The sequence below is a fragment of the Sus scrofa genome, chromosome 14 (assembly GCF_054392235.1).
Source record: "Sus scrofa isolate SSC_HxYL_T2T_F1_AM1 chromosome 14, Sscrofa_HxYL_maternal_Yorkshire_Landrace_v2.0, whole genome shotgun sequence".
In the NCBI taxonomy this organism is placed as follows: Eukaryota; Metazoa; Chordata; class Mammalia; order Artiodactyla; family Suidae; genus Sus; species Sus scrofa.
Genome location: NC_139396.1, coordinates 94,720,659 through 94,748,265, shown reverse-complemented (window position 1 = coordinate 94,748,265; position 27,607 = coordinate 94,720,659). Strand labels below are relative to the sequence as shown.

At 51.2% G+C, this 27,607-nt stretch overlaps 1 protein-coding gene and 1 long non-coding RNA gene across 13 annotated transcripts in view; both read right to left on the bottom strand.

Moving 5' to 3' along the window:
- Positions 1–27,607, bottom strand: part of TSPAN15 (tetraspanin 15) — an 86,401-nt gene that overhangs the window by 7,157 nt on the left and 51,637 nt on the right. For 9 of the 12 annotated variants that reach the window (XM_084997146.1, XM_084997151.1, XM_084997147.1 and 6 more), the window contains 4 exons: positions 15,772–15,957; positions 14,284–14,358; positions 3,815–3,910; positions 1,159–1,275 (listed from right to left, as the gene is read on the bottom strand). In XM_084997146.1, coding sequence (XP_084853272.1) covers positions 1,159–1,275; positions 3,815–3,910; positions 14,284–14,358; positions 15,772–15,957 — 474 coding nt within the window. Of the gene's footprint in view, positions 1–1,158; positions 1,276–3,814; positions 3,911–4,112; positions 4,476–9,828; positions 11,241–14,283; positions 14,359–15,412; positions 15,958–27,607 lie in introns of those variants that run through there. The other 3 variants (XM_021072333.2, XM_084997155.1, XR_014828051.1) reach the window with 3 other exon arrangements.
- On the bottom strand, positions 18,624–23,563 carry LOC146396864 (uncharacterized). Its single transcript, XR_014828056.1, has 2 exons — positions 23,186–23,563; positions 18,624–22,703 (listed from the first exon to the last, which is right to left on the bottom strand). It is a non-coding gene; the product is annotated as an uncharacterized LOC146396864 (long non-coding RNA).

Here is a 27,607-nt window from a genome sequence, read left to right as displayed (position 1 = left end):
AGCAAACCTCCCCTCTGGGCCCAGCCTTTTTAGGACTAATGCACTTGGCACTGGCTCCTGACTCATAAGTGAGGCCCCCACCAACACCAGCAGCTGCTCGGTTTACAGAATCCGACAGTGGGCACAGAACGGTGGAGATGTCAGAAGAGAAATTTTCCATGACTCTTCGGGGCATGAGTAATTGCAAAGCTCTCCACCTCATTCCAATCCAGAAACCAGGCAGTTTTTGGCTACATTTGTCAAACACTGAGGACCAACTGAGCCTCTCATTTATAAGCAATGAGGGCGCAGGACAACCTCCCAAGTGGCCGAGGAGGTGACAGAGCTGAAAGCACCCTGCTGGGATGAGGCGGAGGCCGGCGTTTATATCACCAGACCCCTCCCAAGTCCCTGCTGTTGATGATCTCCAGAAAGTCAAGCCCAATGTCCATCAGCGCTGCCAAAGCGCAGGTCTCTGCTCCGACCCTCTGGGTCTGGCTGCTGAGCCGGACATGCTGCTCAGCCCCCGGCCTGGCCAGCAAGCGAGTGGGGGCTGCAGCTCTGACAGTACCTGCCTGTATGTCATCCCAGTCCCATCCACCTGGGGCAAGGCACTGACCTTTTGGGTCCCAACTTCCTCATCTGTACAATGGGTAAAACAATAGTAGCTGCTGCATGGGGTTGTTGAAAGGACAAAATGAGTGAATACAACTAAAGAACCTAGGCGTTCCTGTCATGGCTCAGCAGTTAGGGAACCCAACTAGCATCCATGAGAAGGCAGGTTCGATCCCAGTGGGTTAAGGATCTGGCACTGCCATGAGCTGTGTTGCCGTGAGCTGTGGTATAGGTCGCAGATGCGGCTTGGATCCCGAGTTGTTGTGGCTCTGACGTAGGCCAGTGACTACAGCTCCAATTGGACCCCTAGCCTGGGAACCTCCATATGCCACGGGTATGGCCCTAAAACTACCAAGGAAAAAACAAAACAAAACACTCTGGCACACAGATGTTAACGACCACTACTAATAAAGTGAGCGTTCCCCACCCCCACCCCCAGATTCACCCCCTTCAGTAGCCCTTGAGGCAATGACACCACCCCCTGTCTAACCCTACCCCCCAACCCCTGTCTTCAAAGGTGAGAGAAATATTTGAGAGCCAGGAGGCCCCAGGAGCAGTGGGTACCGTGTTTCTGAAGCAGCAGGTGTAGGGCACCCCGCAGGCCAGGGGTCCCGGGGCGCTGCAGTCGTGGTACTGGTTTTTGCTCCAGTCTCGGTAGTCTTCCCCGCCACAGCACTTAAACTGAGGGAGGAAGCAAGCCAGGAAGAGAAGGGTGGTCACTGTCACCGTCACTACCAAGGCCCCAGGCAGACGGCAGGGAGGGGCTCTGCCAGGAGATGATGTGATCTGTGATGTGGGTCACCCTGGTAGGGGGAGCTGTGGGGAGCCCACGAAGCATCCACTGTCAGGTCAGAGCTCATCAAAAGCAGCATGGCTGCCCAGGAGATAGTGAGAGCCCCGTCCCTAGAGAGCCATGCAAGCCAAGGCTGGGTAGCGTTTTGGTGGGGTAGCTGGGTGGTGACGAAACACTGGAGAGAAAGTGCTTCCTTGACATCTTCACGTCCTCCATGTAGGTACCCAACCAGAGAAACTGGCCTTTGAGGTCCCAGAGACTATGATTCTAAGGGAGCCCCACAACCCAGGGGTCCCTGAACCACACTGACCTTTTCCTCACCAGCCCCAGCTCTGCCTGTCCCGCCTTTTGCAAAGGGGCACACACATCACTCCCTGGCCTGGGTGCAGGGCTGAAGCGAAGGCAAGGCTGGCATCAACTCCCCCTCAGCTGAGCCTTTCCCTGTCTCTCCCCCTGTTCAGATGCCAAAGCCTGGAGATGCTGGTGTGTGCCAGGCATTATTCTGTGTGCTGGAGAGACAGGTTAGCAAAAGCACCACAGCCCTGCCCACACGGGACATGTCTACAGAGGGAGATGGGCAGGGGGTGGGGGGGAAGACCTCATGCAAAGGGCAGTGAGTAGTGCTGGGTACCAGGGAAACGGCAAACAGGAAGGAGGGGGGACAGGTCAGGAAAGGCCGCTCTGAGGAGATGCCATTTAATCTGAAACATGGACAACAGGAAAAAGCCAGACAAGATGTACAAAGGCCCCACACAGAGATGGGCTAGTTATATTTCAGTGGCAGGCATGGGTGCAGTGTGTCTGGAGCAGAGCGAGTCAGGGTGGAGGGGATGAGGCCGGACCACGCAAAGCCTTGTCAGCCAGAATAAGCAGCGAGCTGGATGGTGTTCTGAGTGATGGGAAGTCACTGGGGGGTTTAACCGGGAGAGTGATATGGTCAGAGGTTTTAGCAGAAACACAAAGCAGATACCCTTTCAGAGCCCCCACAGAGCCTTTTGTGCTATCAGTTTGGGGACCTGGAAGTGCCTCTGTGGGGTGCAGTGTGAAGGCATTTGCTTGCCATCAGACAGACCACAGTTCAAATCCTTACATCCCCACTCCAGGCTGTGTGACTTTGGGCAAGTCAATCAGCCTCTCTAGGCCTCAGATCCTCATCCAGAAAGCAGGACAAGCAATGCCAGCTCTGCACAGCTGAGCTGAGAATTACAAAGAGAAGCCGTGCCTGAGGCGCTCTGCACAGGGCCTGGCACCAAGCAGGTGCCTGATGAGCATGAATCATTCCACCATTCCACCCTGGGAGAAATGAAATCCTCAAGCCAGAACGAAGGTTGGTTCCAATAAAAACATTCTGCACCACTTGACGGCCAGAGCTGGCAGGAACATCCCTGGCAGGGAAGGGCCTCCCAGAGGCTGCACCTGTTGTGACTACAGCGAAGGCCTGAGCCAAGGGAGTGGCCACCATGGTGGCCCAGGGTGTGGTGGTATGTTGGTCTCCATTGCGGGCTGGCACGGGGGACCAGGCCAGCTGATGTGCCCAAGGTCATGTCCCAAGAAGCGCTGCCAGGCCTGAGTGGGCCCTTGGCCCTCCACCTCTGCTTGTCCTCCCCTAGGAGGACATGAGGATGATGACCACGGAAGCTGATGCTGACGGAAGTCACATCACATGCCTGGCACTGCTGTAACCACCTCTGAAATAGGTCAAGGCCATCTCACGACACGGCCAAAAGGAAGGGACCGTTAGTATCCCCCAGAGGCAGATGAGGAACTGGAGGCTCAGGACTAAGTGAGATTGACGTTGAGAGGCCCCTGAGGGCAGAAGCTGGCCCTGCGACTATTACTGTTGTTACACCCAGGGACTTGGGTGGACCTTGGGAAGAGCAACGACATCCCCAAGTGACCACCATCACACTCAAAGAAGCGGTGTGGGCGGAAAGAAGTCTTGCTCTGTTCTCCAGTGCAGGGGGAAATGGCCTCAGGGCTGGCCTGGACTTGGCCAGGGGGTGAGCTCCCCATCACTGACGCTGGAGGAGGGAACTTGGAACTTGGTGGCCTGGAGGTCACTCCCACCTCAAAGAAGAAGGGTCTTTGCCCACGGGTCAGGGGCACCCTGAGACACTGCAAGGTGGCTTACAGCTACCCCCGACTTTGTTTTTGTTTTCTTTAGTTGAGGAGGGGAGGGTCTGTGTAACTGGAGAGGAACAGGAAGGGCAAGAATATGCTGGGCCAGGCATGCGGGCAGAGAACTGGTTGAGAAGGTCAGGCTTTCGTGGCCATCCACGGTCCACCCTTGCCTCCCAGCTTGGCCAGCCACCTGCTTTGGAAATGAATAGGTCACATGACCCCTCGTCCTCACCTTCTTGAGCAGGGTCCTGAGTGGGGGGCAAAGGGCATGGGAAGCAGATCTCTGACCCAAAGCACCTGGCTCACCTCCTTCTGAACAAAGTCCATGATGTTTTTGAAGTCCAGGTCATCATAGTAGTTCTCGATGCCTCTTCGAATGTTGTCATTCAGAAAGTCGATGGTCTGTTTAGACAGAGAAATTACAAAAGAAGAGGCCCACGCATCCCCAGAGTCCAGGCCCACGGTTTCCCAAAAGTCCAGGTTGACCTGCGATACCCACGTGCCTGGGCAGCCCCACCCCCACCTGCACAGAGCAGCCCTCCCCCCATTCCCACCCTGACCTCCCTGCCATGCCCCCAAGTGCCCATCTGATTCAGGCACTCACCCTGTTTCCTTCACAGATCAGACAACCCAGGCCCCAAGAGGGTGGGGGGCACTTCTCTGAAGCAGTCAGGCCAGGGCTGGGACTCCGGCAGTCCAGGTTCCTGGCCTGGTGCTCCTTCTACTGCCAAAGATCCAGGCCTGCACTGGGGCCTTCCCTTTGCCCTCCAGACCTGCTTTCCACTCTTCTCTCCTATCCAAGCTCTTGCTTTACAGGTCACGAGCCCAGAGAGGGAGCCTGACTCTCCCCAGGTCACAGAGCAGGTCTCTGCTCCAGTTAGGGGCCCAGCCAGGACTGGAAACCAGGTCTCCTGACTCCCCGCCCCCAGGTCTGTCTCCATCACTGCAGTGCTCTGGCCCAGACGACAGGGCTCACCTCCCTCTCAGGCTGGGACAACCCCCACTGGGCAGGGTGCTTGCTGGCAGGTCGCCCTCTCCCAGTCACGCTGGGCCTTCTGGATCAACAGCCCGGCTGTTGTGCTGAGATCCAGGAACACAAAAGGCTCCACAGCGGGAAGGGATGGGGCGGGGGTGTGGGCAGCCCAGCTCCACGCTCCCGGCGACAATCGGGGCTTTCAGAGCAGGGAGGCCCACGTATCATCAGAGATTATGCTGGCACAAAGGGCGCATTCTGGACTCTGGAGCCAGACGATCTCTGAGGGAGGTGCCCTCGGGGTACATGGGGACAACAGGGCCCTGGGTTCCAGGCCCCGACCTGCCACTTCAGGCCCCATCACAGCTATTCCTCCTCTCTGGGCCTCGGTTTCCCACTTGTGAACCAACCCTGCAGGCCAATATTTAAGGTGCCTTCGAGCTCCATCGAAGACTTGGCTGAAAGGGACTGTCAAGCCTCAAGGTCAAGAACAGTCCCTGGAGCCATGCAGCCTCAGGCACTTCATTTACCTGCCAAGTCCCCGCTTCTTCCCAGCAGAAAGGGGAAGACAATCCTCTGACTTGAAGGGATGTGAGATATAAACAAACTAGACAGCAACATGCTTACCAGGATGCCAGACATCTAGTGGGTCCTGGTATTATCCTTATAGATCTCTTTTTCCAAGACACACACACCCTAGGGGACCACTTGATACTCACCATGCCATCAGTGGAAAGTGACTAATCCCCAAAGAAATCAAGGCCCCAAGTCTCATCCAAAAGCTGGCCCTTGGCCTGGGACCCCTCACAAACACCCTGCAGCCCAAAGAAGTGATGTGACTTGTCCAGGGTCACCCTGCTGATCACAGGCAGAGAGATGCTGGAATCAGGGTCAAACTCCCGGCCTGATACAGTTTAAGAAGCCAAGATAATAACCCAAGGTTCAGCTTGGGGCCATCTCCCCAAACCATCCCAGTATCAGGAAGAGAGAAATGAAGGATGTGAGGGCCACTTCCTTCCCGACATTCACACCCTGCTCAAAGCAAGGTGACGAAGGAGACTGGTCCAGGGAAACCTGTCTCTGTGGCCAGAATGAAAACACTTTGCTAATGATAATCAGCTGCTCTGGAGCAGACCTGGGAGCTGAAGACTGCTCATGGCCACGGGAGGCACCGGGCCAGCCGCTGCCCACCTGAGAGGCTCTGTACTCAGCAGCCCTCTGCCCTGCATGGGGCTGGCACTGGATCCCAGAGCAGGGGCTCAGGGGAAGAGCTGCTTGCTGGCCATGTGACATGGGCAGAGCAGGGACCGCCCTAGCCTCGGGCTCACCCTTTCCAGAGGCCCCCATGACCTGCAGCCATCCCAACCTTGGGTGCCTTCTCCTCTGGGCCATGAAGGGACAGGCCAGCGAGGGCATGGTTGGGGGTGTTTAAGAAACAGGACAGGTGGCATCAGTCTGTCACCCAGGGTAGGGCAAGGGAATGAGCTCGCAGCATTAAATAGCATGTTGTAAGGGGCCCTGGGCTGAGCTGAGGTGCGGGGGGTGATACCCAAGGCCAGGGACAGGTCTAGGGCCACACGTGGGGGTGGGGATTTCCTTCCACTCCCGCTCTCAGGGCATCGCACACCATCCTGGTCCACTACCCGCAGCCCACTGGCCACCTCCCAGCTCCTCTGCTGGGTCACGTGCTGTTTGGAGACAGGATGGGATGAGGGCAGGAGGCCCAGGGCAGGGAGGCAGAGAAATGGCAGAGGGGATGCTCGTGGCCCAAAGGAGACCCTCCCTCCCTTTCTCATGAGCGGCCCTGACGTTTCCAAAGCATCTCAGTCTTGGAGCATTTTTCAAAGGCCCTGACCCCAAAAGAGGCCTCTTTGTGAAAATTGGGCCTTCCATCTGGTTAGCTGAGCCCGGCCCCTGCAGGGAAGGGAGGCCTCTCAGGATGCACAGGAAGAACAGATGGTCCCCGGCTCCATAGGCAGCAGCTGCCCCCAATTCCCATCAGGGACCTCTGTGGGTTGTGCTGGCTCTTGCATGTGCACGCTGCTTTTGGCACCGTATGTGTGTGTGTGCGTGCATGTGTGTGTATGTGTGTGTGGGGGTGTGTGTGCATGCACATGCACTAGAGAGACATGTGGACCTTTTAGGTGGTTCCTGTAGGGGGGTGGGGGGTTGTACATTAACTAACTGTAAAGTGCGACGCTCCATTCCACAACATTGGGAGGGACTTGGGGAGCCACTCGGAGGACATGCCCTGCGGGAGCGCAGCAAGGAAAAGGGAATTCTGGCTTCCTCTGCTGCATCCAGAGGCCACCCCCACCCTGCTCGAAACCAGGTCACACCGCAGGGGCAGCTCCAAAGAGGCCTAGAAAACCACCTTTCACAAATGACTGGCATGACCTCAGAGGCACGTGGCTCGGGCTAAATTAAGCCAAGACTAAGCAAACATCAAAGGCCACGGGATTTTCAGAGCACACTGTTCAAGCCATCAGACCCGGGCTACAAAGAACTGCCCTTTCTAGTTCTTTCTTTACATCTAGTTTTAAAGATCTGGAAGCCTCTGCCTCACTGTCTCAGCAGAGGCACTTGGAGTGTTTTTAAATGAATGAGGAATTGGGGGATGGGGCGGGGGGGGGCATGTGGCAGGAGCTCCCCCAGGAGGGGAGGCTGAGGAGTAGGAAGGGAGGAGGGGAAGGGCCGGCAGATGGAGCCTCCCACCAGGCCTCTGCGGATGGAGCTGAATTCCCTGCAGGCCACCAGCCGGCTTCCCACGCTTCTAAATCAGCTTCTGAAGCCCATGCTGGGGAGGCCCGAACTAACAGCTCAGCCAGAACCAACACCAGCCCGGTTCTCCTAACGCAAAGGTGGGCGCTCAGTCTAGGACTTCCTTCCTCCCTCAGTGCCTGGGCCGAGCCAGCATCTCGGCAGAGCCAGAAGGTGGGGACTCATCATTTGTTCCAGCCTAGAGATGGGCCCCCTCAGACCACCCAGGGCTGAGAGGAACCCAGGGAAGTAGAAAGAAAGAGATGTGGGGGAGTTCCCGTGGTGGCTCAGGGGTAATAAACCCGACAGTATCCATGAGGATGAGGTTCGATCCCCAGCCTCACTCAGTGGGTTAAGGATCCGGCATTGCTGCAAGCTGCAGCACAAGCACTGCTATGGCTGTGTCAAGGGCCAGCAGCTACAGCTCTGATTCGACCCCTAGCCTGGGAACTTCCATATGCCTCAGGTGTGGCCCTAAAAAGACAAAAAGAAAAGAGAAGAGAAGAGAAAAGGAAAAGAAAAGAAAAGAGATGTGAACACTTCAAGGCTCTCTGGAATATCTGCCAGACCCTCCTCAAACCCGTGGGGGGCAGGGGGTGGTCACAGGATTAATCCGCATGGTAGGGGAGGGTTATGCTTCGGTTTCCCAGGCATGTGGGGCTCCAGCTCTGACTCCCAAATGCACATTCACAGTGGGATGCACAGCTACCAGAGTCTGTCCACATCGGCACAGAAGTTTCTCTTCTTTGCTCTGGGTGGTGTGCTCAGGTGCTCAGCCAAGCACCTTTCCTTTCTCCTTTCTCCCTACATCGACCTCAAAGGCGCACCCATGAGAAAATAAATAAGCAGGTGTTCCCTGGCCTGGCCTTGGGTGTGACCACGGCACCCTCTGACCAAGGCTAGGAAAGAGGTCACTCCCCACCCCTGATGGTAAAGGGAAGGAGGTGGGGTGGGTACAGAGGTACCAGCCAGAGCCCAGTGCCCTCTGGGGCAGAGGGTGGGAGGAGGGTCCTTGCTTAGCTCCACCTGGTTGGGAACACGTGTGCAAGAGCTGCTCACTTCCAACACCCCTGACACCCTCCAAAGAGGCTTGGAACAAGCTGGGGTGATGGCGGGTCAAGAACAGTGAGACCCAGACAGCTGTGGAGGTCACTCAGCTGGGTTCATGACACTGCATTTCTCCTGCTTCTGACACCCAGGCCCTTGGGGCCGCCAGCTCTGTGTCCAGCCCCCCAGTGCACAAGTGGAGAAGCTGCTTCCATCCGGCCGCTGGGTCCTATCTGGCAGCAGAAAGCCAGTCCAGAGTCAGCGGCTGATAGGACTTTCTTCCTGACACCAGGAGTCTGTTTATCTTTCGCTGCTGCCTGGCAGTGGCGCTGGTCTGGGCACCTTCCTGAGACCCCTGTGTGATGCTCATTAGCCGAATGAGCTGTCCTCATGAATCACCACAAGAGGATTCTCAGAGTTAAGAGGTAGCCCCCGGGGGCTGAAGACCGAACTTGTTATGTTGGGGCTCGGAGAAATCTGTCTTCTCTACTTGGTGAAGAGAAACTGGAGCTGGGAACTCACTTCCTCCTGGAAACGGACCTTGACTGTGCCTCACCTCCTTCTCCACTGCCCACTGTCCCTTTCTGCCACCACCAACAGCCAGGCTGCTTCTCCCTATCCTTGCCACGGGCTCCCTTCTTGTTTTATAAAACTACAAAACATGATGCTTGGCAGAGACATTATTCTTTTTTATATGGTATTTCCCCCTTGAAGATTAAAAAAAAAAAGAAAATTGGGGAGCTAGGGAGAAAATATAACGGAGAAAATAAAAATCACCCTAGTCCCATTCCTCAGAGGAAACAGGAGTTAACATGCTAATACTTCTATTTCCTTCCAAATTTCTCCTGCCCTGTTTTTTTCAATGTGGAGATCTTACCGTGCTTACAGTTTTAGATCTCATTCTTAAATTTGGGGGGGGGGGTTGTTTGTTTGTTTAGGACCACACCTGCAACATAGGGAAGTTCCCAGGCTAGAGATGGAATCAGAGCTGCAGCCACCAGCCTACACCACAGCCACAGCAATGCAGGATCTGAGCTACATCTGTGACCTACCCCACAGCTCATAGCTACGCCAGATCCTGAACCCACTAAGCAAGGCCAGGGATTGAACTTGCATCCTCAAGGATACTAGCTGGGTTCGTTACCACTGAGTTACGATGGGAACTCCTTAAATTTTTTGCATTATGTAATCCCAGGCATATGAGAGCACAGCCTATCATGACCCTGCAAAGAGCTGAGAGCCCTGACGGTGAGGGTCCTTCCTGGGCTACACAACGAGACCCTCCCCTGATAGGGCCCCACAAGGGGACACTCCACTGGAGGAAGGAACACACTTTACCCTGGGGGCCCTCGGGGTTTGACTATGAACAACTGACAAACCTTTCACTAGAATAAGGAGACTCTCACCACCCCTGACCTCAGGGCATCCTCAACTGTGAGGACTAGGAGACTCTAGAGGGTTTTGTCTTGGCTCAGTTCTCTCCCTGGAAAGGTGTATCATGACCCCTGTTGACCTACCAGATACTGAAAAATAAGTCATCTTGTTTTTTTGTTTTTGTTTGGTTTTTTTTTTTTTTTTTTTGGCTGCACCTGTGGCATGCATTAGTTTCCGGGCCAGGGACCAAACATGCGCCACGGCAATAACCAGAGCCACAGCAGTGACAATGCCAGATCCTTAACCTGCTGTACCACCAGGGAATTCCTCATCCCATCTTTGTGAAAGCACCCTGGACACCAGAATTGCTATTCACTTAGGGAATTGTTTATTAAAACACTGATGCTGCGGACCACGGCCTGGACCTGGGCTCTGGTCAAGAAATCATTAACCCATAACTCTGGAAAGCTATGGGCTGACTGGAGCCCCTGCCTGCTGCACAGAAAAGCATCCCCATGGGCAAGTGGAATAAACATCTCTCTGCCCTCAAGGCTGCTGAAAAGTGAACCAAGACCCTGAATCTGCCAGCCCAGAGAAGATGGTCTGAAAGGTAGCAAAGAGGAAAAGGCAGGAACAGATAACAAGGCTAGATTGGAAAGACAACCAATGGGTCAAAGAAGAAATCAAAGGGAAACTGAAAAAAAAAATCTTGAGATGAAAGAAAATGGAAACACAGCATACCAAAACCTATGAGATGTAACAAAAGCAGCTCTAAGAGGGAAGTTTATAGGAATAAACATCTATGTTAATAATAAAAGAAAGACCTTAAATAAACTAACTTTACATCTCAAGAAATGAGAAAAAGAACAAAGCCCAAAATTAGCAGAAGAAAGGAAATAAATTTTATTTAATTAATTAATTTATTTTTTGTCTTTTTGCCTTTTTTCTAGGGCCACTTCTGCGGCATATGGAGGTTCCCAGGCTAAGGATCAAATCGGAGCCGTAGCCACCGGCCTACACCACAGCCACAGCAACGCTGGATCCTTAACCCACTGAGCAAGGCCAGGGACCAAACCCAAAACCTCATGGTTCCTAGGTGGATTTGTTAACCACTGCGCCACGACGGGAACTCCAAGGAAATAAATTTTAGAGTAGAAATAAATGAAATAGATATTAGGAAGCCAATAGAAAAGATCAACCAAAAATATTAAGAACTGGTTTTTTTGAAAAAGATAAACACAATTGACAAACCTTTCATTAGACTAAGAAGACTCAAATAAATAAAACCAAAAATGAAAGAGGAGACATTACAACTGGTATCATAGAATTACAAGGGTCCTAAGAGGTGACTATGAACAATCACACACCAACAAACTGGATAACCTAAAAGAAATGGATAAATTCCTAGAAATGTACAACCTACCAAGAGTGAACCATGAAGAAACAGAAAGTCTGAATTAATCCCCAGTAATGAGTAAGGAGATTAAATCAGTAATCAAAAGACCAATAAAGGGAGTCCCCATCATGGCTCAGCAGAAGCGAACATGATGAGTAACCAGGAGGACGAAGACTGGATCCCTGGCCTCGCTCAGCGGGTTAAGGATCCGGCATTGCTGTGAGCTGTGGTGTAGCCTGGTGGCTAGAGCTCCAATTTGCCCCCTAGCCTGGGAACTTCCATATGCCACAGGTGCAGGCTTAAAAAAAAAAAAAAAAAAAGACGAATAAAGAAAAGTCCAAAGTCAGACGGCTTCACTGGTGAATTCTACCAAATATTTAAAAGAGCATTAGAACCAATTCTTCTCAAACTCTTCCAACAGGAATGTGAAAAGATGTTCAACATCACTAAACATCAGGGAACTACAAACCAAAATGAGCTATTCCTTCACACCTGTTAGAATGTCTATTATCAAAAAACAAGAGATAAACGCTGTGGAGGAGAAAAGGGAATGTATGTACACTGCTGATGGGAATGAAAACTGATACAACCATTATGGAAAAAATATGATAATTCCTCAAAATTTTAAAAATAGAACTACCATTATGATCCAGCCATCCCACCTGTGGGTGAAACGAAATCACTATCTCAAAGAGCTATCTGCCATGAAAAGAACCCTCATGTTCACTGAGGCATTATTCACAATTGCCAAGATATGGAAAAAACCTGAGGGGTCTGATGCCAAATGAATGGATAACGATGTGAGATCTATATAAAGGCACCTTTGTGTATGTGCATATATATATATATATATATATATATATATATATCTACGATGGAGTGTTATTCAGCCATAAAAAGAAGGAAATAGCATGAGTGAACCTCGAGAGTGTTATGCTAAGTGAAATAAGCAGAGAAAGATACACGCTGTATGGTGTCACTTAAATATGGAATCTTAAAAAAAAAAATCATACTCATAGAATCAGAGAGTAGAAAAGTGGTTGCCAGGGGACGGAGGTGGGGGAAACAGGGAGATGCTGGTCAATGATACAAACTTCCACTTATAAGATGAGCAGGTTCTGAGGATCTAAGGTACAGCACGCTGACTATAGTTAATAAGACTGTATTATATATTTTAAATTTGCTAAGAGACGAGATCTTAAGTATTCTCACACACACACACACACACACACACACAAAGGTAACTATTTAAGGTGACAGATATTAGTTTACTTGATTGTGGTAACTCTTTTTTTTTTTTTTTCTTCTTCTTAGGGCTACACATGTGGCCTATGGAAGTTCCCAGCCTAGGGGTCTAATCGGAGCTACAGCTGCTGGCCTATGCTACAGCCACAGCAATGCCAGATCTGAGCCATGTCTGCAAACTACACCACAGCTCACAGCAATGCCAGATCTTTAACCTACTGAGCAAGGTCAGGGATTGAACCTGCAACCTCATGGTTACTAGTTGGATTTGTTTCTGCTGCGCCACAACAAGAACTCCCTGATTGTAGTAGTTCTTTCACAATGTATACACATAACGAATCATCACAGTTGTACAGTTTAAATATACTACAATTTGGTATACATACACAATGGAATACTACTCAGCCATTAAAAAGAACAAAATAATGCCATTTGCAGCAACATGGATGGAACTAGAGACTCTCATACTAAGTAAAGTCAGAAAAAGAAAGACAAATACCATATGATATCACTTAAATCTGAAATCTGATATACAGCACAAATGAAACTTTCTACAGAAAAGAAACTCATGGATTGGAGAATAGACTTGTGGTTGCCAAGGGGGAGAGGGAGGGAGCAGAGGGACTAGGAATTTGGGGTTAAACTCATGGATTGGAGAACAGACTTGTGGTTGCCAAGGGGGAGAGGGAGGGAGCAGAGGGACTAGGAATTTGGGGTTAAACTCATGGATTGGAGAACAGCCTTGTGGTTGCCAAGGGGGAGAGGGAGGGAGTGGAGGGACTAGGAATTCGGGGTTAAGAGATGCAACCCATTGCCTTTGAAATGGATAAGCAATGAGATCTTGCTGTATAACACTGGGAACTATATCTAGTCACTTATGATGGAGCATGGTGGAGGATAATGTGAGAAAAAGAATGTATATATGTGTGTTGACTGGGTCTCTTTGCCGCACTGTAGAAAATTGACTGAACACTGTAAACCAGCTATAATGGAAAAAATAAAAACAAAAAATATATATATTAAAATTTTATTTGTCAGTTATTCCTCAATAAAGCTGGTGGTAGAGGGAGAACTGAAAAAAGACTGGAATGAGGAATTCCCGTCGTGGCTCAGTGGTTAACGAATCCAACTAGGAACCATGAGGTTGTGGGTTCGATCCCTGGCCTTGCTCAGTGGGTTCAGGATCTGGTGTTGCCGTAAGCTGTGGTGTAGGTTGCAGATGCGGCTCAGATCCCGCTTTGCTGTCACTCTGGCGTAGGCTGGTGGCTACAGCTCCGATTCGACCCCTAGCCTGGGAACCTCCATATGCTGCAGGAGTGGCCCAAGAAATGGCAAAAAGACAAAAAGACAAAAAAAAAAAAAAAAAAAAAAAAAAAGGACTGGATTGAAAGGCATCCCTGAGCTGCCTCCATCTTGCTGTGTGCTCTTAGGAGGGCATCTTAACCTCTCTGTGCCTCCCTGACTCCATCAACACGATGGGAACCTTCCCTCCCCTGCCCCCCTCCTTGGGCTCATAAAACAGGAGGAAGACCCCTGTGTTCCCTGGGTGTAGACAGGCCTGTGGTTTAGGCTCACCCACAGCTGGTCTCCCTGCTATCTGCACTCCACTCAGCAACAACGTGAATCAGATCACATCACTTCCCAGCGTAAAACTCTCCAAAGGCTTCCAACTGCCTTTAGAAAATTCCAAGGCCCTATGTGATCTGCCCCAGCAGCCCTTCCAACTTCCTGGGCCTCTGTTCCCTCTGAGCCTTGGCTGGTTGGTTCCTTTTCATCAGCGCCCTCCCCACCTCCACCCCAGGCACTACAGCCTCTTCTGTTTCCTTGTTCTCAGGTTTACCTGCTCAGTGCCCATCTCCCCAAGCCATGGGACACTCCGCGACAGATTATCTGCCCTTCTCTCTGCTGCATCCCCAGCTGGCAGCCCAGGGCACACATAGGGGGTTTCCAGCATACGCACAGCTGCTAAATGAGACACACCTGGTTCCGGAAGATCAAGGCCACCACGCCACCAATGAGCTCGATTATGAGGCAGAGACCAAGGATGTACATAAACTGGAAAACAAAATTCAGAGATTCGCCAAGCGGGGGAAGCGGAGTGCCATCTGCTCCAAGGTCAAGCTCAATAAGGAGAATCATCTTTATCGGGGCTCCTATCGGCTCCTGGGCCTTTTGCCTGGACTTCCTGTAAGGACGCAGGATGTAGACAGACATTCCCGAGAAAGCCCGTCGTTGGAACCCGTGGTCAGGAAGAGTGACTCAGCTGTCCCAGCCAGATTGTTAGGGAGGTTTGTCCCAGGGGACAAAAGGCTTCCCAGCCCCCCGTGGTGGGTGAGGGGATGTCTGAGGCTTAGAAGATACAACCTCCCCCTTCATCATAGAAACAGCCATTGTCCAAACTGACGTCATCATTGCCCAGCCTCAGGCAGCACCAAGATGCCGCCCATAGGAAATTTTAGGGGCTTCCCACGTCAGGGGGACAATGAGGAGGAACAGACACGTGGGTGCGCAGTGAACAGATCTCCCAGCTGGCACCCCTTACTCTGGGGAGCCACTCCTCGGCCCACAGCAAGGGGGGCAGGCGGGGATGACCTCACCCCTGACCCCAGGGCAATCACTTGGCCAAGCACGCCCATCAGCATCCTAGGACTTTGGCCAGAGTTACCAGGAAAGATGCCGGGGGATCAAGAACTATAAGGACTGTTGGCCTGAGGCTGCTGGCGACCATCGCCAAGAGAGCCTGCGGACGGCACTAGACATCCAGCTGGGAGGTGGAAGAGAGACAGCCCAAGGACACTATCTAAAGCCCTGGACCCAGTGTGCGCTTGCTGGTTGCATGAGCTAATGACTCACCACAAACTTTTCTGGTTTTTTGTTGTTTTGTTTTGGGTTTTGTTTTTTCTTTTTCTTTTTTTTTTTTTTTTGCTTTTTAGTACCGCACCTGTGGCATATAGAAGCACCCGTGGCATATGGAAGTTCAAATCAGAGTTGTGGCTACCAGCCTACACCACAGCCACAGCAGTGCGGGAGCCAGGCCACGTCTGCTACCTGCATCACAGCTCACGCAACACTAGATCCTTAACCCACTGAGTGAGGCCAGGGATCAAACCCATGTCTTCATGGGTGCTAGTCGGATTCCTTTCCACTGCACCATGATGGAACTCCCAACTTTCCCAGGTTTTACTTGCTGTCATTTGAGTGTGCCTTCTCCCCCTTTCAACTGATGGGCCAAACCAACACACGGTGTAAGTAAGAATAACAGTATTCAAATCAGCCTTTATATGCAGACGTGGAGGCGGTGGGGCACTCAGGCTGACCCAGCAGGAAACTCTCAGGTAGAGCTGGTTTGAGGCATGGGCAGTGGCTGGGATGCCCCAGGGCCCAGGGGCGTTCTCCACAGCTCTCCTGGGGGCTCGAGGACCAGCCCCCTCCACTTGCACCGGCTGAGGGTGTGTGGGGCCAACTCACCGCTTGGAGAAGGCACAGGTTGTCTCGGAGGGAAGCCAGCACGCCGACGAAGGACACAATGAACATGATGACGCCCAGGAGGATGAGGATGATGGCTGGGGCCAGAAAGGCACTTTCCAGGGTTTTGTATTTCTGCCTCTCGACCTCTGCATAGATGCCCACGGACAGGACCAGGCCCCCAATCAGCTGCAGCAAGAAATCAAGGGGTGAGTGGCGTTCCCATTGTGGCGCAGCAGAAACGAACCTGCCCAGTATCCATGGGGACTCGACTTCCAACCCTGGCCTCGATCAGTGTGTCAGGGATCTGGCGTTGCCAGGAGCTGTGGGGCAGGTCACAGACGCAGCTTGGATCCCTCATTGCTGTGGCTGTGGCTGGCAGCTGTAGCTCTGATTTGACCCCTAGCCTGGGAACTTCCATATGCTGTGGATACAGCCCTAAAAAGAAACAGAAAAAAAAAAAAAAAAAAAAAAAGAAAGCAGGAAGCAGGAAGTGAGAGAGGAGGGGGGATGGCAGTTGCTTGATTCTTCTTGTTTCTTTTACAAAGGGTTCATCTGTGGGCTTATGGGGCCTGTCACTGGAAGGGCTCACCTTAGATGACCCGACGTGATGAAACCTGCTATGGTTGAACCCTGTTCCCCTCAAGTTCATGTGCTTAAGTCCTAACCTCAGTACCTCACAACGGGACGGTACTTGGCAACGAGATAATTAAGTTAAAATGAGGTCACACAACTAGGCCTCGATCCAATATGAATGTTTTCCTTATAAGAAGAGGAGCTTAGGACACAGATGCACACAGAGATCACGTGACGACCCAGGGAGAAGACAGCCATCGACAAACCCAAAGTGGCCTCAGAGAAACCAACTCTGCCCACACCTTAATCTTGGACTTGAAGCCTCCAGAACTGTGAGATTGTAAAGCTCTGCTATTCAGAGGTCCTGTGGTGGCTCAGTGGGTTAAGAACCCAACATAGTGTTTGTGAGGATGCAAGTTCGATACCTGGCCTTGCTCAGTGGGGTAAGTATCTGGTGTTGCTGTGAGCTGCAGCATAGGCCACAGATGCGGCTCGGATCCAGCAAGGCTGTGGCTGCGGCATAGGCCTCAGTGGCAGCTCTGATTCAACTGCTAGCCCAGAAACTTCCATACGCTGCAAGTGTGGCCCTAAAAAGATTTTTAAAACCTCTGCCATTTCAGGCACCCAGTTTTTGGCACTTCACTATGGCGGCCTAACAAACTAAAACACACTCTACTTGGAAATGCTGCTTTAGAGGAAAGTACTGGTGAGTCAGGGGAAGTGCTATTGGCTAGAGGCTCAGAGAACCTGGGTTCGAGTCCCAGCTCTGCCACCTGCTACGCCTGGGCTGTGGGCAAGCCCTGGACTACACGAGTCTGTGTTCTCATCTGAAAAGTGGGTATGAAGGCAAGCGTCTCTGCCCTGCTCATTCCTCAGGTTTCTGCAAGGCTTCAGTGAGAATGAGGTAAGTGGAAACACTATGAGCCTGAAAGCCCAGGGCCCCTAGGATGCATGTCACACAGGCAAGTCACCAAGGGAAATTTGAGAACTGCTCAAAGAGACGTGCCACTCAGCCCCACAAACATGGAAATGATCTTCAGGATGACCTTCAGGGAGGCTGCAATTTGGAGCAGGAGGGATTTTGAGGGGATGTGGAAGTTGAATTCCTCATCATCAATCTTCCTAACCCTGGGAAGGTGACCACGGTAACACCCTTCAGGAGAAACTAGGCAAGAAAGCCCTTGTGGATCCCTTTTTGCTCTCAGCCTGAAAAAGCTCACAGTAAATGGAGGGAGTTCCCATTGTGGCTCGGCAAGTTAAGAGCTGACTAGTATCCATGAGGATATGGGTTTCACCCCTGGTCCCACTCAGTGGGTTAAGGATCTGGCATTACCGTGAGCTGTAGTATAGGTTGCAGATGCAACTCGGATCTGGCGTGGCTGTGGCTATGGTGTAGGCTGGCGGCTGCAGCTCCAATTCAACCCCTAGCCTGGGAACCTCCATATGCCAAGGGTGCAGCCCTAAAAAGAAAAGAAAAAAAAAACAAAAAACAAAAAAAAAAACTTCAGGAAGCTTTATCAGCTGACACCACCCCAAAAACCCTCAGGGGAGTCTGGGGCTGCACTGCCACATCACCCTGGGACCCGACAACAGTAGTCCTCACTGGCACCCTTCAGCCCATTCTCCACACCAGAGTAACCACACAAAACCTAATCAGGGCAGGCTGGTTCTCTGTGCCCTCTGAGAGTAAAAACCACCACCCTAGCCCAGCCTACACAGCCTGCCTGAGCTCATTTCTCACTCCCCCTAATTCCTCACTCAGCTCTAACTGGCCTGGACTCCTCACCACTGGCTGAACACACGAAGTCTGCCACCCCAGGGCCTTTGCACAGGCTGTGCCCACCACCCGGAATGCTCTTCCTCCTGATCTCCATGTAGCTCAATGGCTCACCCCTCACCTCCTTCCTTTCTTTGCTCAGTGGTCACCTGCTCAGTGAGGCCTATAGCATCATTATTTAAAAGCAGAAAAGTCCCAGGAGTTCCCGTCGTGGCCCAGCAGTTAACGAATCTGACTAGGAACCACGAGGTTGCGGGTTCGATCCCTGGCCTTGCTCAGTAGGTTAAGGATCCGGCATTGCCGTGAGCTGCTGTGTAGGTCTCAGACGCGGCTCAGATCCCACATTGCTGTGGCTCTGGTGTAGGCCAGCGGCTATTGCTCCGATTAGACCCGTAGCCTGGGAACCTCCATATGCTGCAGGAGTGGCCCTAGAAACAACAACAACAAAAAGGCAGAAAAGTCCCTTTCCCCCAAATTCCTGATCCCATTTTCCTCTTTGATGTTTTTCCTTTGCACTTGCCAGTATCTAACATATTTTTTGTCTTTTATTTTTTAACTGTTCCCCACCAGAACATAAGCTCCATGTTAGGAGGGATTTTTCTTTTCTTTTCTTTTCTTAATGGCCACACTCGCGGCCTACGGAAGTTCCCAGGCTGGGGATTGAACTCGCACCTCCACAACAACAAGAGCCACTAGAGTCAGATTCTTAACCCACCATAACATAGCGGGAACTCCCTGGGAGGGATGTTTTCAACTGTTTCAGGCATCCCCAGAACATTCCTAACATTTAGCAAATACCACAGGCCTTTCCAATCAATGTCTGTTGAATGGATGTATGCTGGGCTTCCCAATAAACCCCCTTGGGTTTGAGTCCGGCACTGTCTACCCAGCATCCTGTCTGTCCAAGCATTCTGACTTCCCGGGCCACACATTGCCAAGAGCAGGGACAAATCATCAGATACACTGGGCTTCTCCATGGAGCTGGAGGCCGTGTGGGAGAGTAACCGGAAGCTGCAGTGCTGTCAGCAAAAGTCTGAGTAAAGGAAATGAGGGATAATACAGATGAGAAGCTGGCAAGATATGCCATGAGCGTAAAGTCAACATCCGGAACACGGAGGAGCCAGATCCTCCAGTTACTCCTGTTTGCCCTTGGCCTTAAATAGGCTGTAACGTGCCCCCCAAGGAGATCCCTTGACTGCCTTCTAAAGAGCGCCAAGACTGTTCTGGGTAAAGGGAAGCGGCTGCTTCCCTTAAGCTTTGACAAGTGGCCGGATGCCAAAAGTCAAAGAGACCACGCTTACTTAGAGACACCAGCTAACGGCATCGCCGGGAAGCCATGTCCCAAGGGTTCGGGGCGCTGCTGTATTTCACAGCAAAGTGCCATTCCCCTTGGTTTGAAAGGATAATCTGGGATTACCGAGACCCACTTCCCCAGTCCAAAATGAATGCCTTCCCAACACACACGGGCCAAGATGTGCTAAAGGCACTGACAAACTCGGCCATGAGTCACTTATTAACAAGCTGGCCATATCAGGAAAGCTGTGAGAGAAATGATATCATCAAAATGACCCACTTGGGTAAACACACTTTTAAATTTATAAAGCAGGGGACACAAACACAAAAACAGAGCTCTCTATGGGAAAATGGTGACCACAGGAAATAAAATCTACCTTTGATAGAGAGAGATTAACCAGAGCTATTTCATCTGTACATGCTTCAAAAAACCCAGAACACGGTGAAATCATTGTTCAAGGCCGGCCTAAGCCCTGCGGGTTCTCTGAGAACAAGGGCAGGCAGCTTTAAAGAGCCAAATCCCTCCTTTCAAATTATTGCACTTCTTACAAGGAATCACACTCTCAGCCCTAACCCTGAACCAGACACAGAGCCCAGAGAACCTTCCACCCAGAGTTGGGGGTGATGATTAAAGAAGAGCCCCACACAGAAGTGACATCTTCAGAGCCCAGGCAGGGAGTGCAGTCAATGTGCAAGGACGCAGTGTTCTTGGGGGTGATGAGCTGAGGTTTGAGCTGAAGTTTGACCTTCTATTTTGGTGGAAAGGGTCATTCTCTGGATGTCACTGGACCAACAAGATACTATCTTAATAGTTTCAGAATTGATTCCATATGCTTCTTTTGAGAGTTGTATGTTTCCTGTTGTTAAAAAAAAAAAAAAAAAGCTCTTCCTGGACTGGATGGACACAAATCCTGACATTTTCCCAGCACCCCTCCCTCATTCCCGTCCGAGGCTATGCTTCTGGGTGAAGATATCCTACTTTGGAAACCATCTCCAAAACACCAAAACTGACCCCAGCCCTCTTTATAAAGGCAGTCGGTGGTTTCCATTTTTATGAGCTCCCCGGACCCCGGGACCTGCTGCAGAGCAGCCTTGCTGGGGGGAAACAAAACTTCCTTTGGTCTCATCTCCCTCCTATTACAAAAGATCACCTTTTCCTTGCTAGTCAGCCTTGCAACATCTCCAGACCACTAAGGCCATAGGAAAGCTACTATGGCAAACACTGACCCTGAACCCTGGACTCCATCACCACTGTGTACCCAGCCATCACTGGCTGTCTCTCCTGGTCTGGCCGGGAGGGCTGCCATCCCAGCCCCTAGAGCAGCTGGCAGGCAGGCAGCATCCGAGGCAGATCTGCACCTAGTGCCTGCTGAGCTGGGCTCCTCAGTCAAGGGTCCCAGAGGGAGGAGGCATGGGGAGAGGCTAGCATAACCCTTCCCAGGAACTTCAAGATATCCAAATGATATTTACATCTCCAATGACATCCGTTTACGTTTCCATACGAGTATAAAATTAACTGTCAATGCTAGCGTGCAACCCCATCTTCTCTTCTCTGCTAAGTATAGCCTCTCCTCAGGTGGCCAGCCACCCCAGCTCCAGTGCAGGAAGCGAATGGCCCATTTGTCAATCAGGACAGCTCTGGCTAAACATGGCTGGGGGTGAGGGGCACATGGCTCTGCCCATCAGGGGCCAAAGAGGGAAAGGACATGCTGCTAGTGGCCCACATGCAAAGCATGTGGCATCTTCAACAGGCTGCATGGAAGCCTGTTGTCCATTGTGAACCCAGGCCTGAAGGTCCCCTCTGAGCCCTGAGGCCTGGAGCTGGCTTCCTCCTCCACAGGCTGAGGTCCAGCTTCACGCAGCTGCTGGGAAGCAGGGGGCCTGGTGAGGCATCCCAGCACCTGCGCCTCCTCCTTCAGGAAGCATCTGGTCACTGGTGCCGGCTGGCTCACCCTCCAGCTGGGGCAGGTCTTAGACAGGACCTGCAAGCCTATTTTAACCCCCAAAGGCATATGCCAGGAACCTACTACGTGCCAGGCTCTGAGACCAACGGGTCACAAGATGACATAGGCTAAGTCTAGGGGAGGGGAGATTGTGAGGCTAGAAATGATGTTTATGGCCTGATGGGTGGGATTCAGGGGTCTCTGAAGTGGGGCTGGAGGGAAAAAAGCCAACCACTACTTTTGTTAACCTCTAATGTCCCTGGCACGAAAAAAAGGGAAGAACCTCAGGCCTATAGGAAGCATGCTGCAATCCCTGGGGAGGGCTCTGGGAATTCAAGCAACTGAGGGGGAAAGGGAAGGTCAGAAAATCAGGATGGGCTTCCTGGAAGAGCCAGAGTTTCCTGGAAGCCCCAAGAACAGCATCACTCTGGAACATCTCACAGGGCACTCAAGGCTCCGGCGCTCTGTGTGGCCCAAACAAAGCACTTTCCTGAGTTTCTGGCTTGAAAAGATGTGGATGCGGCCTCTCACCACTCTTGCCTTGCTCCTTTCTGAAGACAGAGACCAGCGTTATTCAAAAGTCAAGTGCCCTAATCATCCTGCCACTTAACTTTTTAACAAGGGTGGTCTCTACCTTGGGAAAGGAGGTAGAGGAAGTTCTGGTCACGTTTTCACAGACATCATTCAGGAGAGAACAATCTCTTCTCCCACTTTCCCCAAGAGAGCTCCATTCGAGTCCTCCCATCGCTTGCCCCCCTAAGGAAAGCAGGACAGATCCAGATCGGATCCAGTGCCCCCAACCCAATCGGATGAGGGCCCATTCTGTCTCCAAGGAGGGTGCCAGACCCACCTCCAGGACTACAGGGCTGTATTCTAAGCTCTGGAGCCCCAGATCCTGGTGCCACTGACCTGGCCCCAGGGCACTAACTCCAGGCAGCCTGTGCCTGAGGAATGGGGTTCCTCCCAAGCCCTGGAAGAAGCAAAGCAAGCCCTGGAAGAAGCAGCAGAGACTGTCTCCTACCACCAGCAACAACAACAACACAAAACAAAACAAAAAACAAAGCCAATCCTTTGTCTTTGTCACTGGTACTTTGCTTTGTCACTGGTACTTTGACACTGCCTTGACCCTGCCTTGACCCCTGATGTCCAATGTCCAATTTTTTAAAAAATGGACATCAGGAGTTCCTGTGGTAGCTCAACAGGTTAAAAATCTGACTAGTATCCATAAGGATGTGGGTTCAATCCCTGGCCTCGCTCAGTGGGTTAAAGGGTCTGGCATTGCCACAAGCTATAGTGAAGGTTGCAGATGTGGCTCAGATCTGACGTTGCTGTGGCTGTGGCATAGGCTGGAGGCTGCAGCTCTGATTTGACCCCTAGCCTGGGAACTTCCGTATGCCACAGGTGTGGCCTGAGAAAGAAAAAAAAAAACAAAAACAAAACAAAACAAAAAAAACTGGACATCAATGCAGAGATCTTGGTTAACTGCAATCCTTGGTCCATGACATTCTCTGACAGGCTGCTTTCGTCTGGAGTGTAATAAGCACCATTTATTAACCATGCCTCCTGTGCCCCCTGATGTGCTATGATCCCCTCTGTCATACACTAAGGTTCCATACATGCCTAGGTCTATTTCTGGCTCCCTATCTCTTCCGTCCATCAATCTGTCCCTAAAGAAACCTCCCTATTGTAGTGACTACAGTCTTGTTTTTGTTTTTTATCTTTTTTGTTTGTTTGTTTTTGTCTTTTTAGGGCCACATTTATGGCACATGGCAGTTCCCAACCTAGAGGTTGAATTAGAGCTGCAGCTGCCAGCCTACACCACAGACACAGGAACTCAGGATCCAAGCCGCATCTGTGACCTACACCACAGCTCACGGCAACGCCAGGTCCTTAACCCACTGAGAGAGGCCAGGGATCGAACCTGTGTCCTCATGGATACTAGTCAGGTTCATTAACTGCTGAGCCTCGACAGGAACTCCTAGTGATTACAATTTTATAACACCATGGCATCTGCTAGGCCACATCCCTCCTGCCTTTCTTCCTTGGAAATGTCCTGGAGATCCTTGACTCTTGTGTATACTTTTTTCTTTTTTTTTTTTTTGTCTTTTGTCTTTTTAGGGCCGCACCCGTGGCATATGGAGGTTCCCAGGCTAGGGGTCTAATTAGAGCTGTAGCTGCTGGCCCATGCCAGAGCGACAGCAATGCCAGATCCCAGCCCCATCTGTGACCTACACCACAGCTCACGGCAACGCCAGATCCTTAACCCACTGAGCGAGGCCAGGGATTGAACCCGCCACCTCATGGTTCCTAGTCGGATTCGTTTCCACTGCGCCACAACGGGAACTCCGTGTATACATTTTAGAATCATCTTCTCAAGTTCCATGAAAACACCTGCTGAGGTTTGACTGGAACCGCATTGCATCTACAGATCCCATCTGGGAGAACTGAGACGTTCCTGCCCACAAGCGTGGTTTATTCCTTTTTTATTTAGGTCGTCTTTATTATAACCTCCCAAATAACAGTGCTCGCCACCTCCCTCAAGAGTTTCCATGGCTGTCTCAGCAGATCTGGGGAGACACTTCCAGAAGGCTTTACCAGGCTGATCCGCCAGCTAAGCCCAGGGTGGGAAACACAGCCTTTCGAGAACAAATCTCTCTGAGAAGCAAAGTGGACACACCAGTCTGCTTTGCTACCCCTCCTGTCACCAGTAGTTACAAAAACATGATTTAAAAGATTCCCACACATTCCCTGTTCTCTGTGTTGAGAAGTTTTTTTACAGGTTTGCCTCGTCACTTTCTCTCTCGCTAGCTGATCTTCCACATTCCTATAGCTTAAAAAAATATTAATAAAAAACTCCCATATGCACACAGCACATTCCTGGCTGTGAAAGAGCTAGGCTCGGGGGTTTGCAAGCCCTAGCTACTCGACCAGCTGAGCTGGAGTGGAATTTCTTTCTTTGTCTCTTTAGGGCCACACCCGAGGCATATGGAGGTTCTCATATGGCTGCTGGCCTACACCACAGCCACAGCAATGCTGGATTCTTAACTCACTGAGTGGGGCCAGGTATCGAACCCGCGTTCTCATGGATGCTAGTCAGATTCGTTTCCACTAAGTCATGACAGCAACTCCCAGAGTGGAATTTCTAATCAAGAACCAGCACAAACATACAACACACTGGGGATAAGCGCTGCCAGAGCCCAGCATCTCTCTGGGAAGTGCTCAGAGGCAAAGGTGGTGTAACAAACAATAAGTGAGGATATTCTGAGACAAGAGACGGAACAGTCACTTCCTCCTGGGAAATTGGAGGAGGCCCACTGGAGCCTTGCAGGAGGCACAGGAATTTGACTTCCCACCACTGGACACTCCATCAGCACAGGGACGGGCCAATAGTTCTGCTGGAGGAATGAATCTGAGAAATGATACTGCTTCAGATACCTATAAGTCCAAAGGAAGAAACTCTGGAACCGCATTCCAGAACAGAGCTCTCCAAGATAAGATGACTTATCTGGTGAAGCTGAAAACCACAGAAACAGCCAAGGGGCAAAGGAGGGTCAAAAGCACAGCACCTCCACCCCACACACTCTTCTCCCTAGGTCTCTTTTTCCTTCCTTCCCTGGACCCCCGCCTTCTTTCCACCTTCCACATGCCTGGATCAAAGGAGTCAGAACCCGCTTCCCAGGGCTGTACTTCCATGGCGTCTGATTATCTTCCCAGATCTCGGCTTCCCGCTGGGGTACACTCAGGCGGACACGCTGTGCCAAACCACCGCTGGTCTCCCCTCCCTTCTTCCCCTGGCCTGGTTGGCTAAGTCTCCCCCCGATCCCAGAGCTGCTGACAAGAATCGGTAAGGTGATCTAGGTCCTCTCTTCCCTCAGACCCTTTCAAAGGAGACACAGGGGTTCCTGTCACGGCTCAGCAGTAACAAATCCGACTAGTATCCACGAGGATGTGGACTGGATCCCTGGCCTTGCTCAGTGGGTCGGCAATCTGGTATTGCCATGAGCTGTGGTGTAGGTTGTAGACGTGGCCCAGATCCTGAATTGCTGTGGCTGTGGTGGAGGCCGGCAGCTGCAGCTCTGTCTAGCACAGAGCCTCCTTGCCAATTCTGTAAGCCTGTCTCCTTTTTTATTATTATTATTTATTTATTTATTTAGGCTTTTTAGGGCCGCACTTACGGCACATGGCAGTTCCCAGGCTAGGGGTCGAATCAAAGCTACAGCTGCCAGCCTACCCCACAGCCACAGCAACGCAAGATCTGAGCCTCATCTGCAATCTGCCCACCAGGATCTGGGCCAGGCATGCCCCGTTCTTCCCTGGGACCGCATAGGAGTTACCACTGCGGGACCCAAAGCGGGCTCAAGAGGAATTTCAGGGAATGGGGGCGAGGAGGGAGGGTCCTCCATGACCTCAACTCTCCCTGACCCTCTAGGTTACTGAGAGAAGAAGCCACAAGAAAGGAGGGAGCTGCCCAGAATGGAGCAAGCAGTGGGGGAGTGGGCATAGGAGGGGTGGGGAGATGAAAGGCATTCCAGTAGCAGGTGAAGAGGGCAGTGAAGCCTCACCGCCAGGACACCTGAGTTGGGCAGATATAAAGTAAGAGCTGTCTACACAATTTTGTCAATGATAGGGCTTATTGCTTTATGTTTCTTGGGTTTGTTTTATATTTGTGTTTTATGCTTTTTTAGGGCCACACCTGCAGCATATGGAAGTTCCCAGCCTAGGAGCTGAATCAGAGCTGCAGCTGCTACCCCACAGACAGCAATGTGGGATCCGAGCCTCGCCTTCGACCTACACCACAGCCACAACAACACCGGATCCTTAATCCAATGAGTGAGGCCAGTGATTAAACCCGCATCCTCATGGATAGTAGTTGGGTTTGTAAGCTGCTGAGCCACATCAGGAACTCCCTATGTTCTTGTTTTTAATGCCAGATGTAGTTTTATACTAAGAAAAATATCAGATTTATACACACACACATACACACACACACGAACCATCACTTGGTTCATTCTTTGCACAGAATCCCACATGTGAACAGAGCCCTTTGCCCCTGAACTAAGGTTGGAAGACAAAGGAGGAAATCAGACCACAAGTGTCAGTGCCTGGCATGACACTTAAAGGGCCTTCAAGAATACAAATTGCCCCCACTCCAAGGGTTCATGACTCCAAAGAGGTCAAAGGGCAAAAGGGAAAAGGAGGCAGCATTATATACATGAAGGAGCACTGAGGGGGAAGGGAAGGGGGATAAGAGAGGAGCCCTGAACTTTAATCCCAGCTCTGTCCCGTCCCCACTCTGGCCCTCAATTTCCCTGCTCTAAAGGGAGGTGCTTAGCCACAAAGCCAGAATCAGTCCCTTCTCTGCTCCAGGAATCCATGGAAACTTACTACCAGACAGCCCTTGTCAGAACTCCGGCCATTGGCAGACCACAGGTGGTTCAAAGTCTTCCCCTTGACTGAGTCCTCCTCCCAGGGTCTGCCCTGCTTTCCTACCAGGCCAGAAGATGTTACATTCCTGCATGAGAAAGGCCCTACAGGGACCCAGAGATGCCTTTCCCACCCCAGCTGGATCAAGGCACACACCTCCAGCACTGCCTCCCACAGCAGCCGTGGGAAGGAGGCCAACCATTTTTTGGAAATTAACAAAGCTGAAAGGGGCTAATACCCATCTTCCAAAGCTCTGCTCAAAGCCTTCCTCCACCAGGAAGCCTTCCTGAATCACCTTAGGTATCGAGATCTCTCTGGAGATCGCTCTCCATTTATGATCACCTATGAAATCACCAACAGGAAGCCCTCACTAGCACTGATATTACTGAGATTTTTATATATATATATATATATATATATATATATATATATATATATTTTAGCCCCATGGCATATAGAGTTCCCAGACCAAGTATCAGATCTGACCTTCAACTGCAACCTAAATCGCAGCTGCGGCAATGCCGGATCCTTAACCCACTGTGCCGGGCTGGGAATGGAACCTACACCCCAATGCTCCAAAGACACTGCCAATCCCATTGTGCCACAGCAGCAACTCCTGGCCCTCACTGGTACTGATAGTTACAGTGCTAACTATGCCCACTGAACAGACCGCTCCAGGTATTTACTACCTACTGCATGCAGGGCATGGTGGCAGGACCCAGCAACATACATAACACATTTCACCCCAACCACTTCACACTCTGAACATATGATGTAAGTGTGTTAGTCCCAGAAGCTCAGAGGAAGTTCAGCTTAGCTCCCAGAC